At 45.0% G+C, this 18,815-nt stretch overlaps 1 protein-coding gene across 1 annotated transcript in view; it reads left to right on the top strand.

Annotated features, from left to right (window-relative positions):
• The window catches only part of LOC147112824 (fibrocystin-like), a 610,710-nt gene that overhangs the window by 548,827 nt on the left and 43,068 nt on the right, over positions 1–18,815 (top strand). Inside the window, exons 38-40 of the mRNA XM_085998227.1 lie at positions 1,889–2,024; positions 5,621–5,711; positions 15,767–15,874. Of these exons, the coding sequence (XP_085854353.1) occupies positions 1,889–2,024; positions 5,621–5,711; positions 15,767–15,874 (335 nt within the window). The remainder of the gene's footprint in view (positions 1–1,888; positions 2,025–5,620; positions 5,712–15,766; positions 15,875–18,815) is intronic.

The following is an 18,815-nucleotide window of genomic DNA, read 5'->3' as shown; positions in this document are numbered from 1 at the left end:
AACATTCAAGGAAGTAGTGGGAGCCGTTACAAGGGGAAGAGAGGGAACTGGTTATAGATGAATGATAAGTGTATTAAATTACAGTGATTTAAACAAGGGGCTAAATTAGGCTATCATTAAGTCCACGAGGCTTATCTTGAAGGTGGAAACAAACTATTTTAATTATATTAACGCGTAAGACTTTTTAAATTTTCAATCATTTTCTTCTGATACAGCAAATAGATTAGAGCTCACAACAAAGGGAGTTGAAAAGTCTGTGACAAAATTTTGCTAATAAAATAATGATCATGATGTTAGTGTTATGCATGTTAATATATTCATCATTACATCTGTCAAAAATCATCCTCTGCTCCTTGACATGTTGCATAGCAGTCCCATTTTTTACGTAGAGGCAGCCAGTCTTATAATTAAATTTGCTTTTAACTGTTGTAATTTTAATACAATTTAATTAAAAGATGGAGATGAAGATACAGTCTAGGCCAACTAGGATGTTATCCAAGTCGAATTGTCAGAAAGGCACTGAAATAATTAGGTGAAAATATGTCTTGAGTTAATTGAAGTTAATTGAATAATTTAAACAAATCGTATAATAGCTTTAGTTTTCTTCAAAATTGTTTTCTGAGTGGAACGTTTATTAATTAAAATGTGCAAATCTCATTAATTGTTTAAGTTTAATGTTCATTCAAGGGTGCTAAAATTGATGTCTTATTATATTAATATATTTTTAAGCTACTTTTCCATTTATCTGATCCACTTAAAACATAACTAATTGCTTTGGATTATATAACTTTGGCCAACTGTAATTTAGCAGTTAAAGAGTTAAATTGAATGGGGGTAGAGTGTTTTGAGTTTGGGGCCAGAATCTTAGTTGTGAAAAGTGGGCAGGTAGCAAGCTTTGAATTGACTAGTGCCACGCAGTTTGCAGTATTTTCACCGCATATCGTTGAGAAAATCAACGACAAAATATGTGGTCTAAATATTGCACAGTGGTCACACTTCTGATTTAGATAAAAATAACAAACAGGGATCAAATAGCTCAAAGCACAATGGAAGGAAATTCTTTAAAGAGGGTACCCAAACAGATCATACATTCTTATTGAGTGCTATCTTGCTGTGTGCTCAAGAAAGAACAAACTCACATTCATATAGCATCGTCCACATCCTCAGGATGTTCCAAAGCACTTTAGAGCCAATTAATTATTGAAGCAGTATTTAGGCACTAATAAATTTAAAAGTTTTACAAGAATTTAGCAAAAGATAATTTACAAGAATTTGGCAAGGTGAAGCTGAATTCTAAAACACTGACAAGTGTAGCTTAATTCTCAATACATGCTTATTAAGTATCATTACAATACATATGTTGTTCGATTCCATTCACAAGCCTATAAGGTAAAGGTCAATTATTGTTTTAATATATGTAAAATTGATTCAGTTAGCTATGGTCTCTATCCCAATGTGGAAGGTCCTGGATTCGATCTCTGGTCTGAGTTGATATGTTAGCTGGGCTGGCAGCTCGCATCCTGGGCTTTAGAAAGGAAAAATCAGCAAAAGTTCCTACTTCCAATTGCACACCAGTGCCCAGTGCCATAGAGCGTAGTTCTGAAGACAGGATCGGGCTTGGGTGTGATTCTCCCATAGTAGAATAGCCTGTCAGCACTCATTGTGTAGGTTCACTTGTGAAGAATGGCCACATGGCCAAAGTGCCAGAGGGCTGCCAGTACGTGGGGAACCATACTTTGGTATGAATCACCACGTTCAGGAGAGGAGAGAAGTAAAGAGTCAAACATATATAATAGATTACGAAAGGAGCTATAAGATGCAAAAATCTAATGTATTTTCACATTGTATTTTCTGCACCCTAATAACTGTGTGAAATGTTACGTTTCAGAAACTTCTCATACTCCAGTACCGGTAGCTTAGTTTATGTACGTGCCCAACAACTGTACATCCTGATTCAGCCCTCAGATGGAGAAGTAGAGAAGCCTCTTCAGATACAGCCTGTGGTGATTTTCCTGGACAAAGAGGTAATAATCATCAAGCAGTAGAACAAAGGATTGAGCTGACTTTGTGTTGGTTTAACAAATATAACTCAATTTGAAAATGAATAGAAAACTCAATAAGGAGCTATAGATAAGAGGCTTGGTTCCATGGTGGCACTCTTGCCTCTGAGTTATAATGCCGTGGGTTCAATCCTCACTCCAGAAACTTGAGCACATAATCACTAATGTTTCAATGTAGCACCGAGGGAGCGCTGTACTGCTGGCCCTGCCAGCTTTTGGATGAAATGTTAAACCAAAGTCTCTTCTGCACTCTCTGGTGGATATAAAAGATCCCATGGTACTATTCGAAGAAGAGCATGATAATTCTCTCAGTGTCCTGGCCAACAATTAATCTGCTCATTTATCTCATTGCTGTTTGTGGGACTTTGCTGTGTTCAAATGGCTGTTGTGTTTCGCTACGTTACAACAGGGACTACACTTCAAAAATGCTTCACTGTTTGTCAAGTGTTTGGGACATCCTGAGGTCATGAAAGATGCTATATAAATGCAAGCTGTTTCTTTATATACGTCCAATTTTCCTACCCTTAGTGCTCCAGGAGTGCTAGTGAACCAGAAATATGGGCAAAACCCATAATACCCGGCTCCCAAAGAATCTGGCGCTACAGCTTCCAGAGCTGTCATTTCAGTGCTATCTGCTTTAAAGAGATAGGCTGGTATAGTCAAGAAAAGTCTTAGATTTTTGCTTTATGAATGCTGCTTCTGTACTTCTTGTAGAATGCTGTTAGTTCTTTACACTTTATCATACTGTGCCTGCCAGCTTTTGTGATATAGCAATTTTGTAGCAGAGAAGATGAAATAACCACAAGCCCCCTTGTCTACTGCAGAAGTCATTTGCCTAGGTCTCTCCTGAGCCACAAACAACTATTTCCTTACCAAATCAGATTTACTGGTCATTCATCTCATTGCTGTACGTGGAATCTTGCTGTGCGCAGATTGGATGCTGCATTTGCCTACAGTACAGTGACTATGCTTCAAAAGTAATTCAATAACTGAGAAGCACTTTGGGATGTCATGGAAATTCAAGTCTTCCTTCCTTAATGTATGTATTTCAATATATAGACCAGAGTTTGCTGCTTGTGCACTCACCAGCCCACGAGTTTCTGCCCAGTATAGAGAGAGTAGAAAATCACAGCCAGAAAATATCATGCATTGATTGCATTATTTCGCACTTCTTTGCACCTTTTCCCAGTTTATTAGCTTTACAATGCCGTGAGTAAGATTCCTCAAATTCTAGCTGTTCTCTTTTCAAAAAAGAAAGACTTGCATTCATATAGCGTCTTTCACGACCTCAGGACGTCCCAAAGTGCTTTACAGCCAATGAAGTAGTTTTGAAGTGTGGTCATTGTTGTAATGTAGGAATTACTCAGCTGCAAGTCTTGTAAAATGGCCCACATTGGGGCTTTTCCAATATGGGGGCTAATTTTCATCTGTAAAATTACTTCTAATTTGTTTAGCACTGATTTGATGCTTGACTGAATCTCAAATGCACATAACACTCAATTCTCAGAATGACTTTTGCATAATTACTCACAACTCACACAAGTGCAAACTCAGACCGGTCTCAGCATTGTACTAGAGGTGCAAGAGGAAAATTACAATGTAAGTGAAATTTAAAGGGATGGGGACAATTAAAAGGAAGGGTCACATATGGGTGACAAAAAATTTTGGAAAACTTCTTGAGAGCCTTAACAGGCTTCAGCAGCCTTTGCCAAGGCTGAAAGAGCAGGGGATTAAGAAGTGTCAGGCAAAAATGCAAGGAAAGGGAGTCGAGGGTGCAGGCATGAGTCTCCGGGACTGAGCAGCCCAGCACTGAAGCCCCTATTTGACTGCTGCTGAAGCCAAGGTGGTGCTGCATTTGCTGTTGTGAGGAGGGTTGCCATTTGTGCCAATTCACAGCACTGTGCCTGTTTCAGGTCACAGTTAGCCCTTAGTACGATAGCAAAATACTGCAGATGTTGGAAATCCGAAATAACAACAGAAAATGTTGGAAAAACTCAGCAGGTCAGGCAACATCCGTGGAGAGAAATTTGAGTTGACGTTTCGGGTCGAACCCTGCTGAGTTTTTCCAGCATTTTCTGTTGTTATTACAGTTAGCCCTTACTGTCCCTTCACGTGCAAGTTCTTTGCTGCGTGCTACCCACAGGTTTTCTTACGACAGGTGGCACGCTCAGCAGCTGCCTCTCTGCCAACCCAGACCCTGAGAAGACAGATTCCCCATGGTCATTCTGAGGTGGGTGACACCTTAATGCAGAATTGTTTGTCTTGGTCTGTACACTCTGTCAGGGGATAATGATCAAGTGTCCACCAACACGCCTGTTAATGACTCTTTCATCCTCCTCATCCTCTTCCCCCTTCTCCTCGCAATAGACCAAATAAAATGTTAGCTCCCAGCTGAAATTCAAGCTAGAAAATCATCTGCCTCCACACCAATGTTCCCTTTCATTTTGTTTTGGGTGCGCGGCCCCTTTAAGGGACTGCGCAGCCCTTTCAAAATACCGCACAAGCGCGGTTTTTCCCATTTAAAAGCCGGTGAGCTGGCTGTGCGGAAGCTCCAGAGCGCTGCATGGCCGCGCAGCTTAAAGGGAACATTGCTCCACACCCTTCACTGACATAGCTTATACATAATTAAGAATAAAACTCGCAAGAATTGCTTCTGGCAGCAATACCTGATATAGCTGCTTGCCCCTTTAGATGCCATTTGGATCTGTGGGCTGGAACAGGAAGTGGAGTAGTGGGCACAAAGAGCGCAAAATAGCTTTTCTGGCATCCATAACGTCACCAGTCCCTCATTTGAATTTATTCTTGTTGGTACTCCCTGTTTCAGATGAAAAGTTTCTGCAGCTGAAAAATCTTTAACCCCCCCACCCCACGCAAAAAAAATTGGACATGCCATAAACAGGGTGGGTTCAACCTTTGGTGGCCGTGCCTTCTGTAGCCTTAACCCTAAGCTCTGGAATTCCCCGCCTCTCTACCTCTCTCTCCTCCTTTAAGACGCTCCTTAAAACCTACCTCTTTGACCAATTTTGGTCATCTGCCCTAATTTATCCTTATGTGGATCGGTGTCAAATTTTTTGTCTTAAAATACTCCTGTGCTTCGCCTTCGGACGTTTTACTACGTTAAAGGCGCCATATAAATACAAGTTGTTGCTGTTGTTGTTGGGTTGCAGGCAGATAAGAATTTTGTTGGATTTCACAGCCATTACTGCTCCATTGGTGCCCCAAATTAGGGCACTAAGCACACTGAAATGAGCCCAAGAACTTTTGCTGAAAACTTGGACGTATGACTACTGGAAGCTGATTCATAACAGCTGGGGGCGAGTACTGGTGAATGGTTGCTTTGAATTGTTCTGTTATTAATCCACCAAATGTGTTCAATTGTCACAGTCAAGTGCAGGAATGTGGCACCTCCATGACAACAACAAAATTGAATGGGGAATCAGATCGCCATGGTGTACTTGAACTTCCTTCGACATGCTGTTTGGAAACATTAAAGTGATGGAGGAGTGTTGAGGATGTTACCCTCTGTCCTCCGTGCTATAATCCAGTATTTATTTTTGCAGTGGCAGAGAGTGAAGTCAGTGGGACATCCATCCAGCCCCTGGACCATGACAGCATCACTGCAAGGATCCACAGTCTCTGCCATTTTAAGAGGTTTGTTGTGTAAAAGAGTGACTGGCTTACCGCTGGTGCTTCCAGTGAATTAACAGACCGTATTTTCAAATTCCCTGCTGGAGCAAAGCATCCCTGTGGTTCTGCTATATTTGACTGCCGACTAACAATTGTTTTACATAGCTGTAAGAAAGAAATGACCTCATTTCACAACTTAAATTACAGGTTTTGTTTTAAAAATCATTTTAATTTTAAGATAGACATGGGGTAAAAATGCATCGTGGCTGGTGAATGTGTAGCTGACCTGGGGATTTTTCTTGAATTATTCACGACATAATGTGTTGGGAAATGGAACCAATCTTACATTATATAATATTTATTTGTTGCTTATTCCCCTTTACTTTTATATTCAGGCCTGGAGTTTCCACTCGATTGCCCTGGTTTTTTTAGGTGCAATTCCTCCGGTATCGGCGTAACCGGCGCAAAAGATCATGGAATTTTAAACGCAAATTGTGTTCAGCGCAACTTGAGTTCCCGCGATCTTTTGCGCTAGCTTTAAAAACATCGCACTAGAAGCCGACACCACGGACAAAACTGGCCACGCCCCCTTCCGGATGCTGGTCCACCTGCTGTGCATTTCCAGCATTTTCTGCGTTTGATGTTTAGTCTTTCTGTTGTACGTGTGTGAATGTTTCACTGCCTTAATGCGTGATAATTCAGTGTGGGGATCATTGCGTGCAACGTCCATCAGTTGCGCACATCCGACCTATTGTAAGTAGTTCCCTTTACAAATAATTCATGGGGCAAATTTTGTCAGGACTGGGAAATAGAACACTTCCAATGTCAGAATTATAAATTTTTGTCAGTCATTTGTTTGGGGGGAGGCACGCAATAAAATCCCACCCATTTAATGACCGAGTCAGTTTTTTTTAAATTAACTGCTGCTCAGCAATCTGTTTCTTCTGCATTCTGTAATAAAAGCTGAGGGGTGGCCTAATAGGAGTCTTTAGAATTATGAAGTGGTTTGATAGGGTAGACGTAGAGAAGATGTTTCCATTTGTGGTGGGAATTCCAAAACTATAAGATAGTCACTCATAAATCCAATAAGGAATTCAGGAGAAAACTTCTTTACCCAGAGAGTGGTTAGAATGTGGAACTTACTACCACAGGGAGTAGTTGAGGCAAATAGCATAGATGTCTTTAAAGGGAAGCTAGACAAGTACATGAGGGAGAAAGGAATAGAAGGATATGCTGATGGGATTCAATGAAGTAGGGTGGGAGGAGGCTCGTGGTGCATAAACACCGGCACAGATCAGCTGGGCCGAATGGCCAGTTTCTGTGCTGTTAATTCTATGTAAATTGATTGGCAGGAGGTATACAAAAGTAATACAAATGCAAAATACTGCGGATGCTGGAAATCTGAAATAAAAACAGAAAATACTGGAAATACTAAGCAGGTCAGGCAGCATCTGTAGAGAGAGAAACAGCGTTAGCGTTTCAGGTCGACGACCTTTCGTCAGAACCCAGACTTTCGTCTGATGAAAGGTCATTGACCTGAAACGTTGGCCACAATTTTGCCAGTGCTTGGTGGACGGGATGGGTGGCGGGTCAGCTGTGAACCCACTGTCAAAATGCACACACCTGCATTTCCCGATGTTGGGTCTGCCAGTGCTGAGCAGACCCGACAGCCAGTGGTGGGGGACCCAATTCAAATCATTAGTGGCTTGTTTACAGCCACTTAACAATGATTTTTTATCCCAGCTTTTTGAATTTGACAGGTTGCCCACCATAAAGATTTCAATGTTTGACAGCACATTAACAGAAACTTCACATGAACATTGGCTAAAACACACAAGTGCCTACCCTTGTGTGTTGTTAGTTGGTATGATTGGACTAGGATGAGGGCGAGTGTGAGGGGTGGCTGGTGAGATGGGGAAGTGACAATGTAGATAGAGAGGGATGGGCTTAAAACCCGTTACATCTCTAACTTCTTCCAGTTCTGGCGAAGGGTCACAGACCTGACATGTTAAACGGGCTGGATTTTGCCATTGATGGTGGTTTGGGGGTGGGTCAGGTGGTCGGCGGGTCCCGCTCCCGCCTCTGATGTCAGGCGGGATAATTTAGCGATTTTGCCCTAGTTGGGCAATTGATTCCCAGCGTGTGCGGATCCCTGGCCCAATGAGTCTTTTGGGCCTGAAACTCGCCTCTGATGATGTCATTTATGCAGCTGCATTTAAGTGCTCCAAGCAGCCTTGGTTCATTTCCTGCCTCTAAACTTTTATTTGCTAACCTTCTAACTGTTTGGTCCTCCTGAAATGTCTAGTTCAAGGGCCAAGGCCTCACCCCAGTTTGAAGAGGACTCCCTCCATGCTCTGGTGGAGGGAGCCAGAGCTCAGAAAGAGGTGTTGTTTCCTTCCTCTGGGAGGAAAAAACCTCCCCAGCAGATGAAAGCTGTGTGGCTGCAACTGGCTCAGGAGGTCAGTTCGAGATCAATGTTCAGCAGAACCTGGCTGCAGTGCCGAAAGAGGTTCAATGACCTTGTCTGCACAGGAAAAGTGAGTATGACATCACCATTACCCTCAATCTGCTCCCCGTCTCCTCTCATCACCAGCACTCTGCATTGTCAACCTACTCCTCCACATCCCACTCGACCCTTACATCCCTTGCACCCTTAACCATCCTTTTCTCTCTATGTACAAAATCACTTAACTATTTGACTATGCTAGCCTCGCACTCCCTATCACTGTGATGCTATGACAACAACTAACAACACACAGGGAGGGCCCTTGGTCTTGGGACCTCACTCCATCATTCTCACTCAAACTCCACCTGTGTCCCTCATTGCAGGAAAAGAGAGCCCACAATAAGAGGGAAAGGGCGAAGACAGGAGGAGGGCCACCCTCAATAGCCCAGCTCACCAGCACTGAGGAGGTGGCCCTTGAGATCATGGGAGCCGAGGAGGATGTGGAAGTGGGGGATGGACCGACAGGCGCATCAGATCAAGCTGGTGACAGAATAGCTTTGCATCTCTCTCATTTACATTGCATGAGTGACTGATATGGCTTCTGATGCTCAAACTGATTGACTTATGATCATCTGCACAATTCCATGTGCATGCAACATTTATAGCACATGTCTAACTCTTTCCTTTACTCCCCCACAGGACCATCGGCAGCCCCACTCCCCACTGTCCAGGAGGAAAAGGCTGAGCCGGAACACTCCTCAGAGGAACCTGCAACCTCTGAGGGTGCAGCGTCTGCAGAATTTAGCGCACCCAGCACCAGCGCAGACACTCACACCTCGGTGGGTCCTTCATGAGATAGAGTAGTGTTGTCACCTGGTGCATCACAGCTCACCAGTGGGCATCAGCAGATGGTGGAGACAGGGACAGCAGTGGAGAGTGCTTGTTGGAGGCCGCAGGGCGCTCCCAGCTCGGCTCCGCTGCATGTCGACCCTGTGCCTCCGGGTCCATCCAGAAGGAGAGTGGTGATTGAACTCCAGGAACAGGTGCAGGAGTCTCTGGCAGGTTTTGTCTCCAGGGTCACTGCGAGTGTGGAGAGGATGGAGGAGTCCATCGCTAACAAGAGCACTGCCTTTGTGGAGGCATTGGTGCATGAATGCATCACCACGGAAAGGATGGCTACGGTAGAGGAGAGGATGGCTACGGCCATGGAGGAGCTAAGTTGCCAGAGTGTTGAACGCTACCGCTGGTTGATGCGCCTCCGCAAGGTCTTTGTTCTCATTCTCCTCCTCCTCCTCTTCTTCATCCTCCTCCTCATCTGAGGAGGCTATGCGCTGAGCCACTTGTCCCTCAGGCAGCTGCAAGCCACGATGCTGTGCCATGTTGTGAAGTGCACAGCAGACCACTACGATTCTGGAGAACCTGGCTGCTGAGTATTGCAGGGCTCGACCTGATCTATCAAGGCATCTGAATCGTATCTTCAGCAAGCCGATGGTTTGCTCGATAATGGATCTGGTCGAAATGTGGCTGGAGTTGTAGCACTCCACAGCTTCGTTGGATGGCCTCCTGAATGGCGTCATTAGCCATGTCTTCAGGGGATAGCCCTTGTCTCCAAGTAGCCATCCGCAAATCTGGTTTCGTGGACTGAAGAGCGGAGGCACACTAGACTGCCGCAGGATGAACGAGTCATGGCAACTGCCAGGTTACTTGGCGCAAACATGCAAAATCTCTTCCTATCTCGACTCTATTTTTTCTCCCCTTGTCCAGTCTCTTCCCACCTACATTCGCGACTCTTCCAACGCCCTCCGTCACTTTAACAGTTTCCAGTTTCCTGGCCCCAACTGTCTCCTTTTCACCATGGACGTCCAATCCCTCTACACCTCCATCCCCCACCAGGACGGCCTTCGGGCACTCTGTTTCTTCCTTGAACAGAGGCCCAACCAGTCCCCATCCACCACCACCCTCCTCCGCCTGGCTGAACTTGTTCTCACATTGAACAACTTCTCCTTTGACTCCACTCACTTCCTCCAAATTAAAGGTGTTGCTATGGGAACCCGCATGGGCCCTAGCTATGCCTGCCTGTTTATGGGACATGTGGAACATTCTTTGTTCCAGTCCTACTCGGGTCCCCTCCCTCACCTCTTTTTCCGGTACATCGATGACTGTATTGGTGCCGTTTCCTGCTCTCGCCCTGAACTGGATAAGTTCATTCACTTTACTTCCACTTTCCATCCTGCCCTCACCTTCACATGGTCCATCTCCGACTCTTCCCTTCCCTTCCTTGACTTTTCCGTCTCCATTTCTGGCGATCGGCTTTCAACAAATATCCACTACAAGCCCACCGACTCCCACAGCTACCTGAACTACACTTCCTCCCACCCCGCTCCCTGTAAGGACTCTATTCCATTCTCCCAGTTTCTCCGTCTCCGCCGCGTCTGTTCTGACGATGCCACCTTCCATACTAGTGCTTCTGACATGTCTTCCTTTTTCCTCAACCGAGGATTCCCCTCTACCGTGGTTGACACGGCCCTTGACCGTGTCCGTTCTATTTCCCGCACTTCTGCTCTCACCCCTGACCCTCCCTCCCAGAACCACGATAGGGTTCCCCTTGTCCTCACCTTTCACCCCATCAGCCTCCACATTCAACGGATCATCCTCCGCCATTTCCGCCACCTCCAACGTGATCCCACCACCAAACACATCTTCCCCTCACCTCCCCTTTCAGCATTCCGAAGGGACCGCTCCCTCCGCGACACCCTGGTCCACTCCTCAATCACCCCCCAACAGCCCTTCTTCGCCTGGCACCTTCCCGTGCAAGCGCAGGAGATGCAACACATGCCCTTTTACCTCCTCCCTTCCCACTGTCCAGGGCCCCAAACACCCCTTCCAGGTGAAACAGCGATTTACTTGTACTTCTTGCAATTTAATATACTGTATTCGCTGCTCACGATGCGGTCTCCTCTATATTGGGGAGACCAAACGCAGATTGGGCAACCGCTTTGCGGAACACCTCCGTTCAGTCTGTACGGGTGACTCTGAGATTCCGGTCGCCTGTCACTTTAATTCACCGCTTCACTCCCACTCTGATCTCGCTATCCTCGGGCTATTGCATTGTTCCAATGAAGCTCAACGTAAGCTCGAGGAACAGCACCTCATCTTTCGATTGGGCACTTTGCAGCCTCAACATTGAGTTCAACAATTTCAGATAATTATCCCTGCCCCCATGTTTCATGCAGTATGATTTTTGCCATTCCCATTTGCAACATTTTATCTTTCCTGCCTCTTACAAAAGTACAGGATGTTCTTTCTATTTCTTCCTCCCCTCCTAACCACCCACCCCGCCCCCCCCCCCCGCCGCCCTGTCTCTGCACCTGCTTAATATCTGTTACATCTCCAGCTTTTTCCAGTTCTGATGAAGGGTCCCAGACCTGAAACGTTAACTCTGTTTCTCTCTCCACGGATGCTGCCTGGCCTGCTGAGTATTTCCAGCATTTTCTGTTGTTATTGCAAAATGTCCTTCTTGTGGTTACACACCAACTGCACGTTGAGGCAGTGGAAGCCCTTGCGGTTGACAAAAAGAGCTGGATTGTGACGGGGTGCCTTAAGGGCCACATGTGTGCAGTCTACGATGCCCTGCACCCTTGGCAAGCCTGCCATATTTGCGAAGCCAACCGCACGCACGGTTACACTTGCTTGATCCGTGGAGAAGTTTGTGTAATTGTGCGCCTTTGCGAAGAGAGCATTGGTAACCTGCATGATGCAAGTGTGTGCGGCCGACTGGGAGATGCCGCTGATGTCTGCTGATGATCCCTGGAATGACCCTGAAGCAAAAAATTTGAGTGCGGTGGTGACTTTTACAGCCACTGGTAAGGGGTCTTCATCCGATCCTCTGGGCTCCAGGTGTTGGATGCAGCATTGCGCAGATGTCATCCACTACCTCTCGCAAAAGTCTCAGCCTCCTTTGGCACTGCTGCTCAGTCATGTTGAGGAAGCTGATCCTCATCCTGAAAACCCTGTTTTGGGGGTATCTTCTGCGCCGACGTGCTTTCCTGCGCTGCGCCTTCTGTCCTGTACACCATCAGGTGGGTAAGCAGCAGGTTGTTGCTCCTGCTGTTGGTGCTGCTGTTGTTCCTGGTTCTGCTGCTGCCACGGCTGGTCTTCGTCCAAATCTGAGATCTAGGAGGAAAGGAAATAAATGGTTCCCATGCTGCAGGTATATACCTCAGTTGAGGAAGCATTCAGTCAATGTGGGGAGAGGGTTTTCCCAGGAGGTCACAGATCTCAGCTTCAACACTTCCAAAATCAGTAGACCTGCAAAACGTTCTCCAAAACCTGAGAAAACAAAGTTCTGCCATCTGCAACTGATCCTTGTTGAAAACTCTGTTTTTATGGTGGAGCTGCAGCTGTTAGGAAGCCAATCACTTGTGAACCTGACAGGATTAGCTGGTGTGTTTCAGGAGAGCCATGCAGCACGCTGGAAATGTGGCAAAATTTGAAAGGCCTTTCAAAATGGGATTATAGAGGTTGTTAAGTAGCAGTTAAGTGCCTTAAGGGCCTATCCCACCGCTTGGAGACGGGACCAAAACGGAGTCTGCAAGCCCGCCTTTGGGAAAGTTGCGCGAAGGCGGGTTGATGGTGGGATCGGAACCCACCGTCATTTTTTTTTACAAGTTTCCCACCTGACCCACCTTCAACGCCACCTCCTCAGGGCTGGTAAAATCCAGCCCGTTAACTCTGTTTCTCTCTCCACAGATGCTGCCTGACCCGCTGAGTGTTTCCAGCATTTTCTGTTGTTATTACAGTTCTAGGATGATCATTGCTGGTACATTGCAGTTTTTTCCATAAAGGAACCATGAGGCTGATACTTGAGCTGTGAAGCTTGTTCTCACAATACCAGTTAACACACCATCATAAACAAATCACATTGCTAGGATGGACGCATGAGACAGGTTACAGAATATGGATTGAACCTCTAAATGCTGGTTGTTTGGTGCTTTAAGTATTTAAATGCTTTGTCTGAGTAATGAAGATAAAATGATTTCCCACTGAGCCTGTTTCTTTATATTTCTACTATACCCCAAAACATTAACATTATCATAGTTTCACCTCTCTGGATATTAAATAGCTTCTTAGAACCTTTTCATGTTAATGAGCTGCATAGTGTTCATTTTTAGTATAAAATATTAAAGATTAAATATACACAGTGTGAATAAATGCATTTATTTAGGCTTGAAAGAGAATTAGAGTACTGAGAAACCATCCTCTGGGCATTTAAAATAAAAATTATCAGCTACTTTATACATTACAGAGTTATCTTCCCAACTGGGTCATCCTTAATAAACAGTTTAAAAAAAAACAAATATTACAATTACTCTATCGCAGTTAATATGAAAAAGTTAAAAGTGGGGAATTTATTTCGATCACTTTGATCAATGGAATATTTTGAATTATGTATTTCCAGACAGAAGCACACTGCCCCAGTGGGGTATAGACAAGAAAAGGAAAATAGAATTGAATTGATTTTGTCACAAACTTGCCCCGATCAAGACCTGTCTGGATGTCTATCCTGCAGTTTATGAAGTGGAGATCATTGATGAAAAGATTTTGTTCCCAAAAATGTTGGATTCCCCAGCATATACATCTCTCACCTTGATAATCACAAAAATTCCCCAAATAATTAAACAAAATGAAAAAAATCTTATATTTTGCACAACCTAATTGAATCAAGGAAATTCCACTTCTGCTTTTGTCTCATTTTAATTGGACTGAATCGCCTTATTTGGAGTGTGATGGTTAATTCTACATAGTGTTCATCGATTTAGTTCTTCAAAGACTGAATTGGATATTCTGGAGGTTACATAATGCAAGGAATTCCCTATTCTCCATGTCCACTCCTCTATATTGATGTCAGTGCAATTGGTCTTCTGTGAGCTTTCTTGTTTGTTACACTCCTCACCAAGTATTTGGCCAAAAACTAATTACATTGAGGTGATCTACACATAAATACTCACTGGTGCGAGTACTCATTCATTGAATTATCAACTCTTTCATGGAAACTAAGGAATAAGACAGAGATATTGATTGCCATGAAGCATGAGATTTTTGGATTCAGTAGAAATTTGTTCAGATATTGTGAATCTATAAGTTTAGGGAATTCCTGTTCATCCATCCAAGCAGATTTTCAAGCATTGGTTTTAAAAACCTTACACTATATACTATAGTAAAGGGGAAGTATATTCTCCTGAATTGCCCCATAGTACTAAATGTTGTGAAGGAAGATAGTGGCATCTCTCAGTCACCTCTACAGGCCCTGTGTTATGCTTCACGAATGCTAATTGAAGGCAAGCTGGGAAGAGACATTTTGATTTAATGTGGAGCTTCCCCTCCTGAATTGAATGTTGTGTCTCGAATACACAATGCCACGATCCTGCTAGTCCAGCAAAATCGGGGTTATGCTTGCCTGTGGTATGGGCATGCCTGCACCAATAGGGAGGGCTAGCCTCCCTGAATTTAAATAGCATTGGAAAATATATGCAGGGAGTCTGGCCCAAAAGCTGGTTGTCTGCAAGTTGCAACATTGGATAAATCAGCAGCTGTCAAAGGGGAGTTGCTGGAAATTGCTGTGCGGGAGACTGAAGGGAGCAACAGAATTGGGAGCTTGATGTGTGATATGAGGGTGGCACCAAATATTCCCTCCTTCAGTAATGGCTCATTAGAACATAAGAAACAGGAGCAGGAGTAGGCCATTTGGCCCCTCGAGCCTGCTCCACTATTCAATAAGATCATGGCTGATCATCAACCTCAACTCCACTTTCCCGCCCGATCTCCATGTCCCTTGATTCCCCTAGAGTCCAAAGATCGATCTATCTCGGCCTTGAATATACTCAAAGACTCAGCATCCACAGTCCTCTGGGGCAGAGCATTCCAAAGATTCACAACCCTCTGAGTGAAGAAATTCCTCCTCATCTCAGTCTTAAATGGCCTATTGGAGGCCTTGCTGTGGAGAGCAGTGGAAGAAGTTGGCCCTGTTTGGTGGAACTTGCTGCTTAGAAAACTGAAGGGTTTAGAAACAATGATCCAATTCAGAAACCTAAAACGTATGCCATGTCTTAAATGCAGAAGTAGACAAATGGCCACAATGAAAAATTTACAGTGAACACACTGCAACCATAACAACCTTGCTTGAAACTTTTCACTAAGGCAATCCAGGTTCGTTCAGCTGCCATTTGCCCAGTTTATATAGGTGAGCAGAATGCAGTGAGTGGTCCCTGACCCAGCTTTATGAAATTCAGTGTGGGATTGTACTATCATAAGTGGCCCATTTAAATGAGGTTTCACACTTGCCTAGAGCAGCCTTCGCCTGTTTTCAGAAATTGCGCCTTACAAAATGTGGCACCCTGCAAATCGGGCACACGATTTTGCGTGATTAACTTTATGAACTGTGCACACCACATGTGAAGCTTTACGCTGCTGGCAAAGCCTTGTAAAATCAGTGCTAAAATGTTTGCTATCCAAATGTAGAGATTTCTCCCTTTATAGCATGCAGGGTTTTCAGACAACCCTAACCCTAACCTTGCTTTTTTTGTTGCTGGTAAATAATTTCCATAGACATTCTAATTTATTCTTCTTGTTCTAGGGATCACCAGTATAAAGATGGAAGATGGCTGGGCAAACTTTACTAACTTGGCAGTCTCAAGTCCTGGATCTGATTATTCCCTCAGCCTCAAGATCTCTTCACCCAAAGGTACACTAATAAGTTTGTCAAGTTTTACCCCTTTATGTTCTTTGCTTCCTAAAGTGTTCTCCAGTATACATCTGTGTGTCAGCTGATGAATTGGCCATTACCTACTCTTTGACTCCTAATACTGGCAGTTCAATTGACAGGAGGTGGGCAAGATCCACAGGTTTTTAGGATTTTGAATCAAAATGGTATGCAGCAGCAACCCAACCAAGGACAGGCTGAATTCATATTATTTAACAAACTGACCTGCTCTGTAGCAATATGTCTTGGTAAGTATGAGAATGTCATTTTGATCACCACCGTTAAGTATAATGCTGTCTGTGAAACTGAGCAATAGAGATAAGGAAAGTCCCAGGTTTGATCTCCGACATTTCTTGAGGAACCTGATCTCATCCAGGGAAGTGAAAGGAATATGATAATTGGCTACAGCTCTCCTGGTCTAGGGAAGAGAGATGAAAAAACCTCCGGAGTACCTGCAGCTGATTCCTATTCAGAGACCTCTACTAGAATATGCATGTATGTGGGTGTCAAATGAAGGCAGAATTGACCTCGCTTGGGATCCCTCCCATGGTTGAATAATCTAGCGACACTCACTGTAATGTATTATCACATGGTTTATCACATGGTTTAGTATGAACATGCTCAGTTTGCTCTGGTCTAGTAAACAAGCACCTTGACTAGCAACTCATCGTGTCTCTGTCCTTCATTTGTTCTACCCACATATATTACGTTTTTGGTGACAAGGATGGGATCCCAAAGTCATTTTTAGGGATCATGGAAGGATACAGTGTTCAACCTTTGAGTGGAAAAGTTTAAGTTGAATTTGTGACACCTAAACTGAATTTTTGCTATGTTTTACTGTTAATGCTGATGCAGAATTGTCTGTGTTTCATCTTCGCATGTATGTATACACAGCAACAGTGGTGTTGATTCTCACAGCTACACGGGTAGCATGCTGAGTCACTGTTCGATGGGATCGGGACAATCATGGCCACGTCTACGGGATTCATCGGAAGCCTCAGCATATATGACCGAGCTAGTGAACCATTCAGTTCTTACAGTGAGCGGATGGAGATTTTTTTAGGGCCAATAACATTATTGAGACCGAAGGTGCAGATGAGAATGCTCAAGCTCAAAATAAAGTAATTCGTGAACAGAAGAAAGCAATTTTTCTAACGGAGACCGGGTCAGATGTCTACAGAACTTTGACAAACCTACTTGCACCAGGGAAAGCGAAGGTTGTGTCGTTTGAAGACATTGTTGAGAAACTCGAGGACTATTTCGACCCAAAGCCATTAGAAATAGCAGAGAGTTATAAGTTTGGTAAATGAAACCAAAAACAAAGTGAAACCATCAGTGAGTACATTGTAGCTCTTAAGAACCTACCTTTGCATTGTAACTTTGGCACAATTTTAGATTGTGTATTGCGAGTTTGTGTGGGGACTGGTTACAGCACGGAAGTAGGCCATTCGGCCCGTCAAGCTGGTGGATGAGCGCACACAGTCCAAGTTACTGAAAACTCCAAACCTAACGTTTGACATAGCATGCAAAATTGCCCTATCTATGGAGATGGCATCTAAGAATTTTAGGGAGCTTCGTCCAACTGAAGTGACTAATGTAGCTGAGGTCCACAGTCACAAAGCCATCGCCAAACCTAAAGTTGTGAGACCAAGTCAAAAGCATGTTGGTGAGAGCAGTTCAGTGAATTGTTATCACTGCAATGGAAATCACTCACCAAAGTCCTGCCAATACAGAAATGCAAAGGCCTAGAAATTCAGTTGTTAGCGCCAGCCGCTAGCGCCTTAGGAGGAGGGGAAGTGGGGTGCTAAGCGGCTAGCGCCCGGGCGCAGCGCGATCTGCGCCTCTCGCGAACTTCACTCAAGATTTAGCGGCGGCGCGAAACCGCAGCGCCCGCTCAGCTGCGCGCGCAGATCCTGACGCCATTTCATGGTGCAACACCCTTGGTGCGCCCTGAACCGGAACTTCAGTGGCGCCGCCCTTCTGTGCGCCTGGCACCCCCAGCAACTGATTGAGTGGAACGGTTCCCAGTCGCTGCAGGGCGCGGGGGATGCTATTTAAAGGGGACTCCTCCTGCATTATAAGTGGCAGCCATTTTGTGGCAATCCTTCTGTGTGAGAGACGGATATTTGGAGAGAGACAAAGGGAGAGAGCTTTCTGGTTTGACTGAGTGCTCGCACAGGTACTTGTGGCTTCAGGCCAGAGCTTTGCACTTGGATTTAACTTTCAGTGCCATAGCCTTGAGTCGCCACATATAATGGGGGCTGCAATGGGTGGAAATGTTGGCTTACTGCATTGCATTCAAAGGGCTCAGAGACGCCGTGAGAGAGTGCCAGTCATGGCCAGACAGAGAAGGGCCAACAGGCGTCGGCACAGGAGGCCTTACCCACCCAGGATATACCGCCAGCAGTTCTCGTATCAGAACATGTCTGAGGAGCAGTGTGTTCGGAGGCTGCGATTCAGAAGGGAGGTGGTCACTGAGATCTGCCACCTGCTTCGCAGAGATCTGCAGCCACAGCTGAGGAGCAGGACATCTCTGTCGGTGACAGTGAAGGTGACGGTGGCTCTCAACTTCTATGCCACCGGTTCCTTCCAATCTGCTACTGGGGACATTGCCAACATCTCCCAGTTCGCGGTACATTGCTGCATCCGCCAGGTGACCAATGCCCTTTTCAGAAGGAGACGTCAGTTCATCTCCTTCCCCATGACCCTGGACAAGCAGCAAGAGCGTGCAATGGGATTTGGAGGAATAGCGGGCTTCCCCATGGTGCAGGGCGCCATTGACTGCACGCATGTGGCTTTGCGGGCACCTCTAGAGAATGCCGAGGATTATCGCAACCGGAAGGGCTACCATTCGCTCAACGTGCAGTTGGTGTGTGACCACAGGCAGCTCATACTAGCTGTCAATGCCCGCTTTCCAGGCAGC

Source organism: Somniosus microcephalus, chromosome 9 (genome assembly GCF_052327205.1).
Source record: "Somniosus microcephalus isolate GS21.2 chromosome 9, FLI_Smic_1.0, whole genome shotgun sequence".
Taxonomy (NCBI): domain Eukaryota; kingdom Metazoa; phylum Chordata; class Chondrichthyes; order Squaliformes; family Somniosidae; genus Somniosus; species Somniosus microcephalus.
The sequence above is the reverse complement of the archived record's forward strand: the minus strand, read 5'-3'. Positions and strand labels throughout refer to the sequence as shown.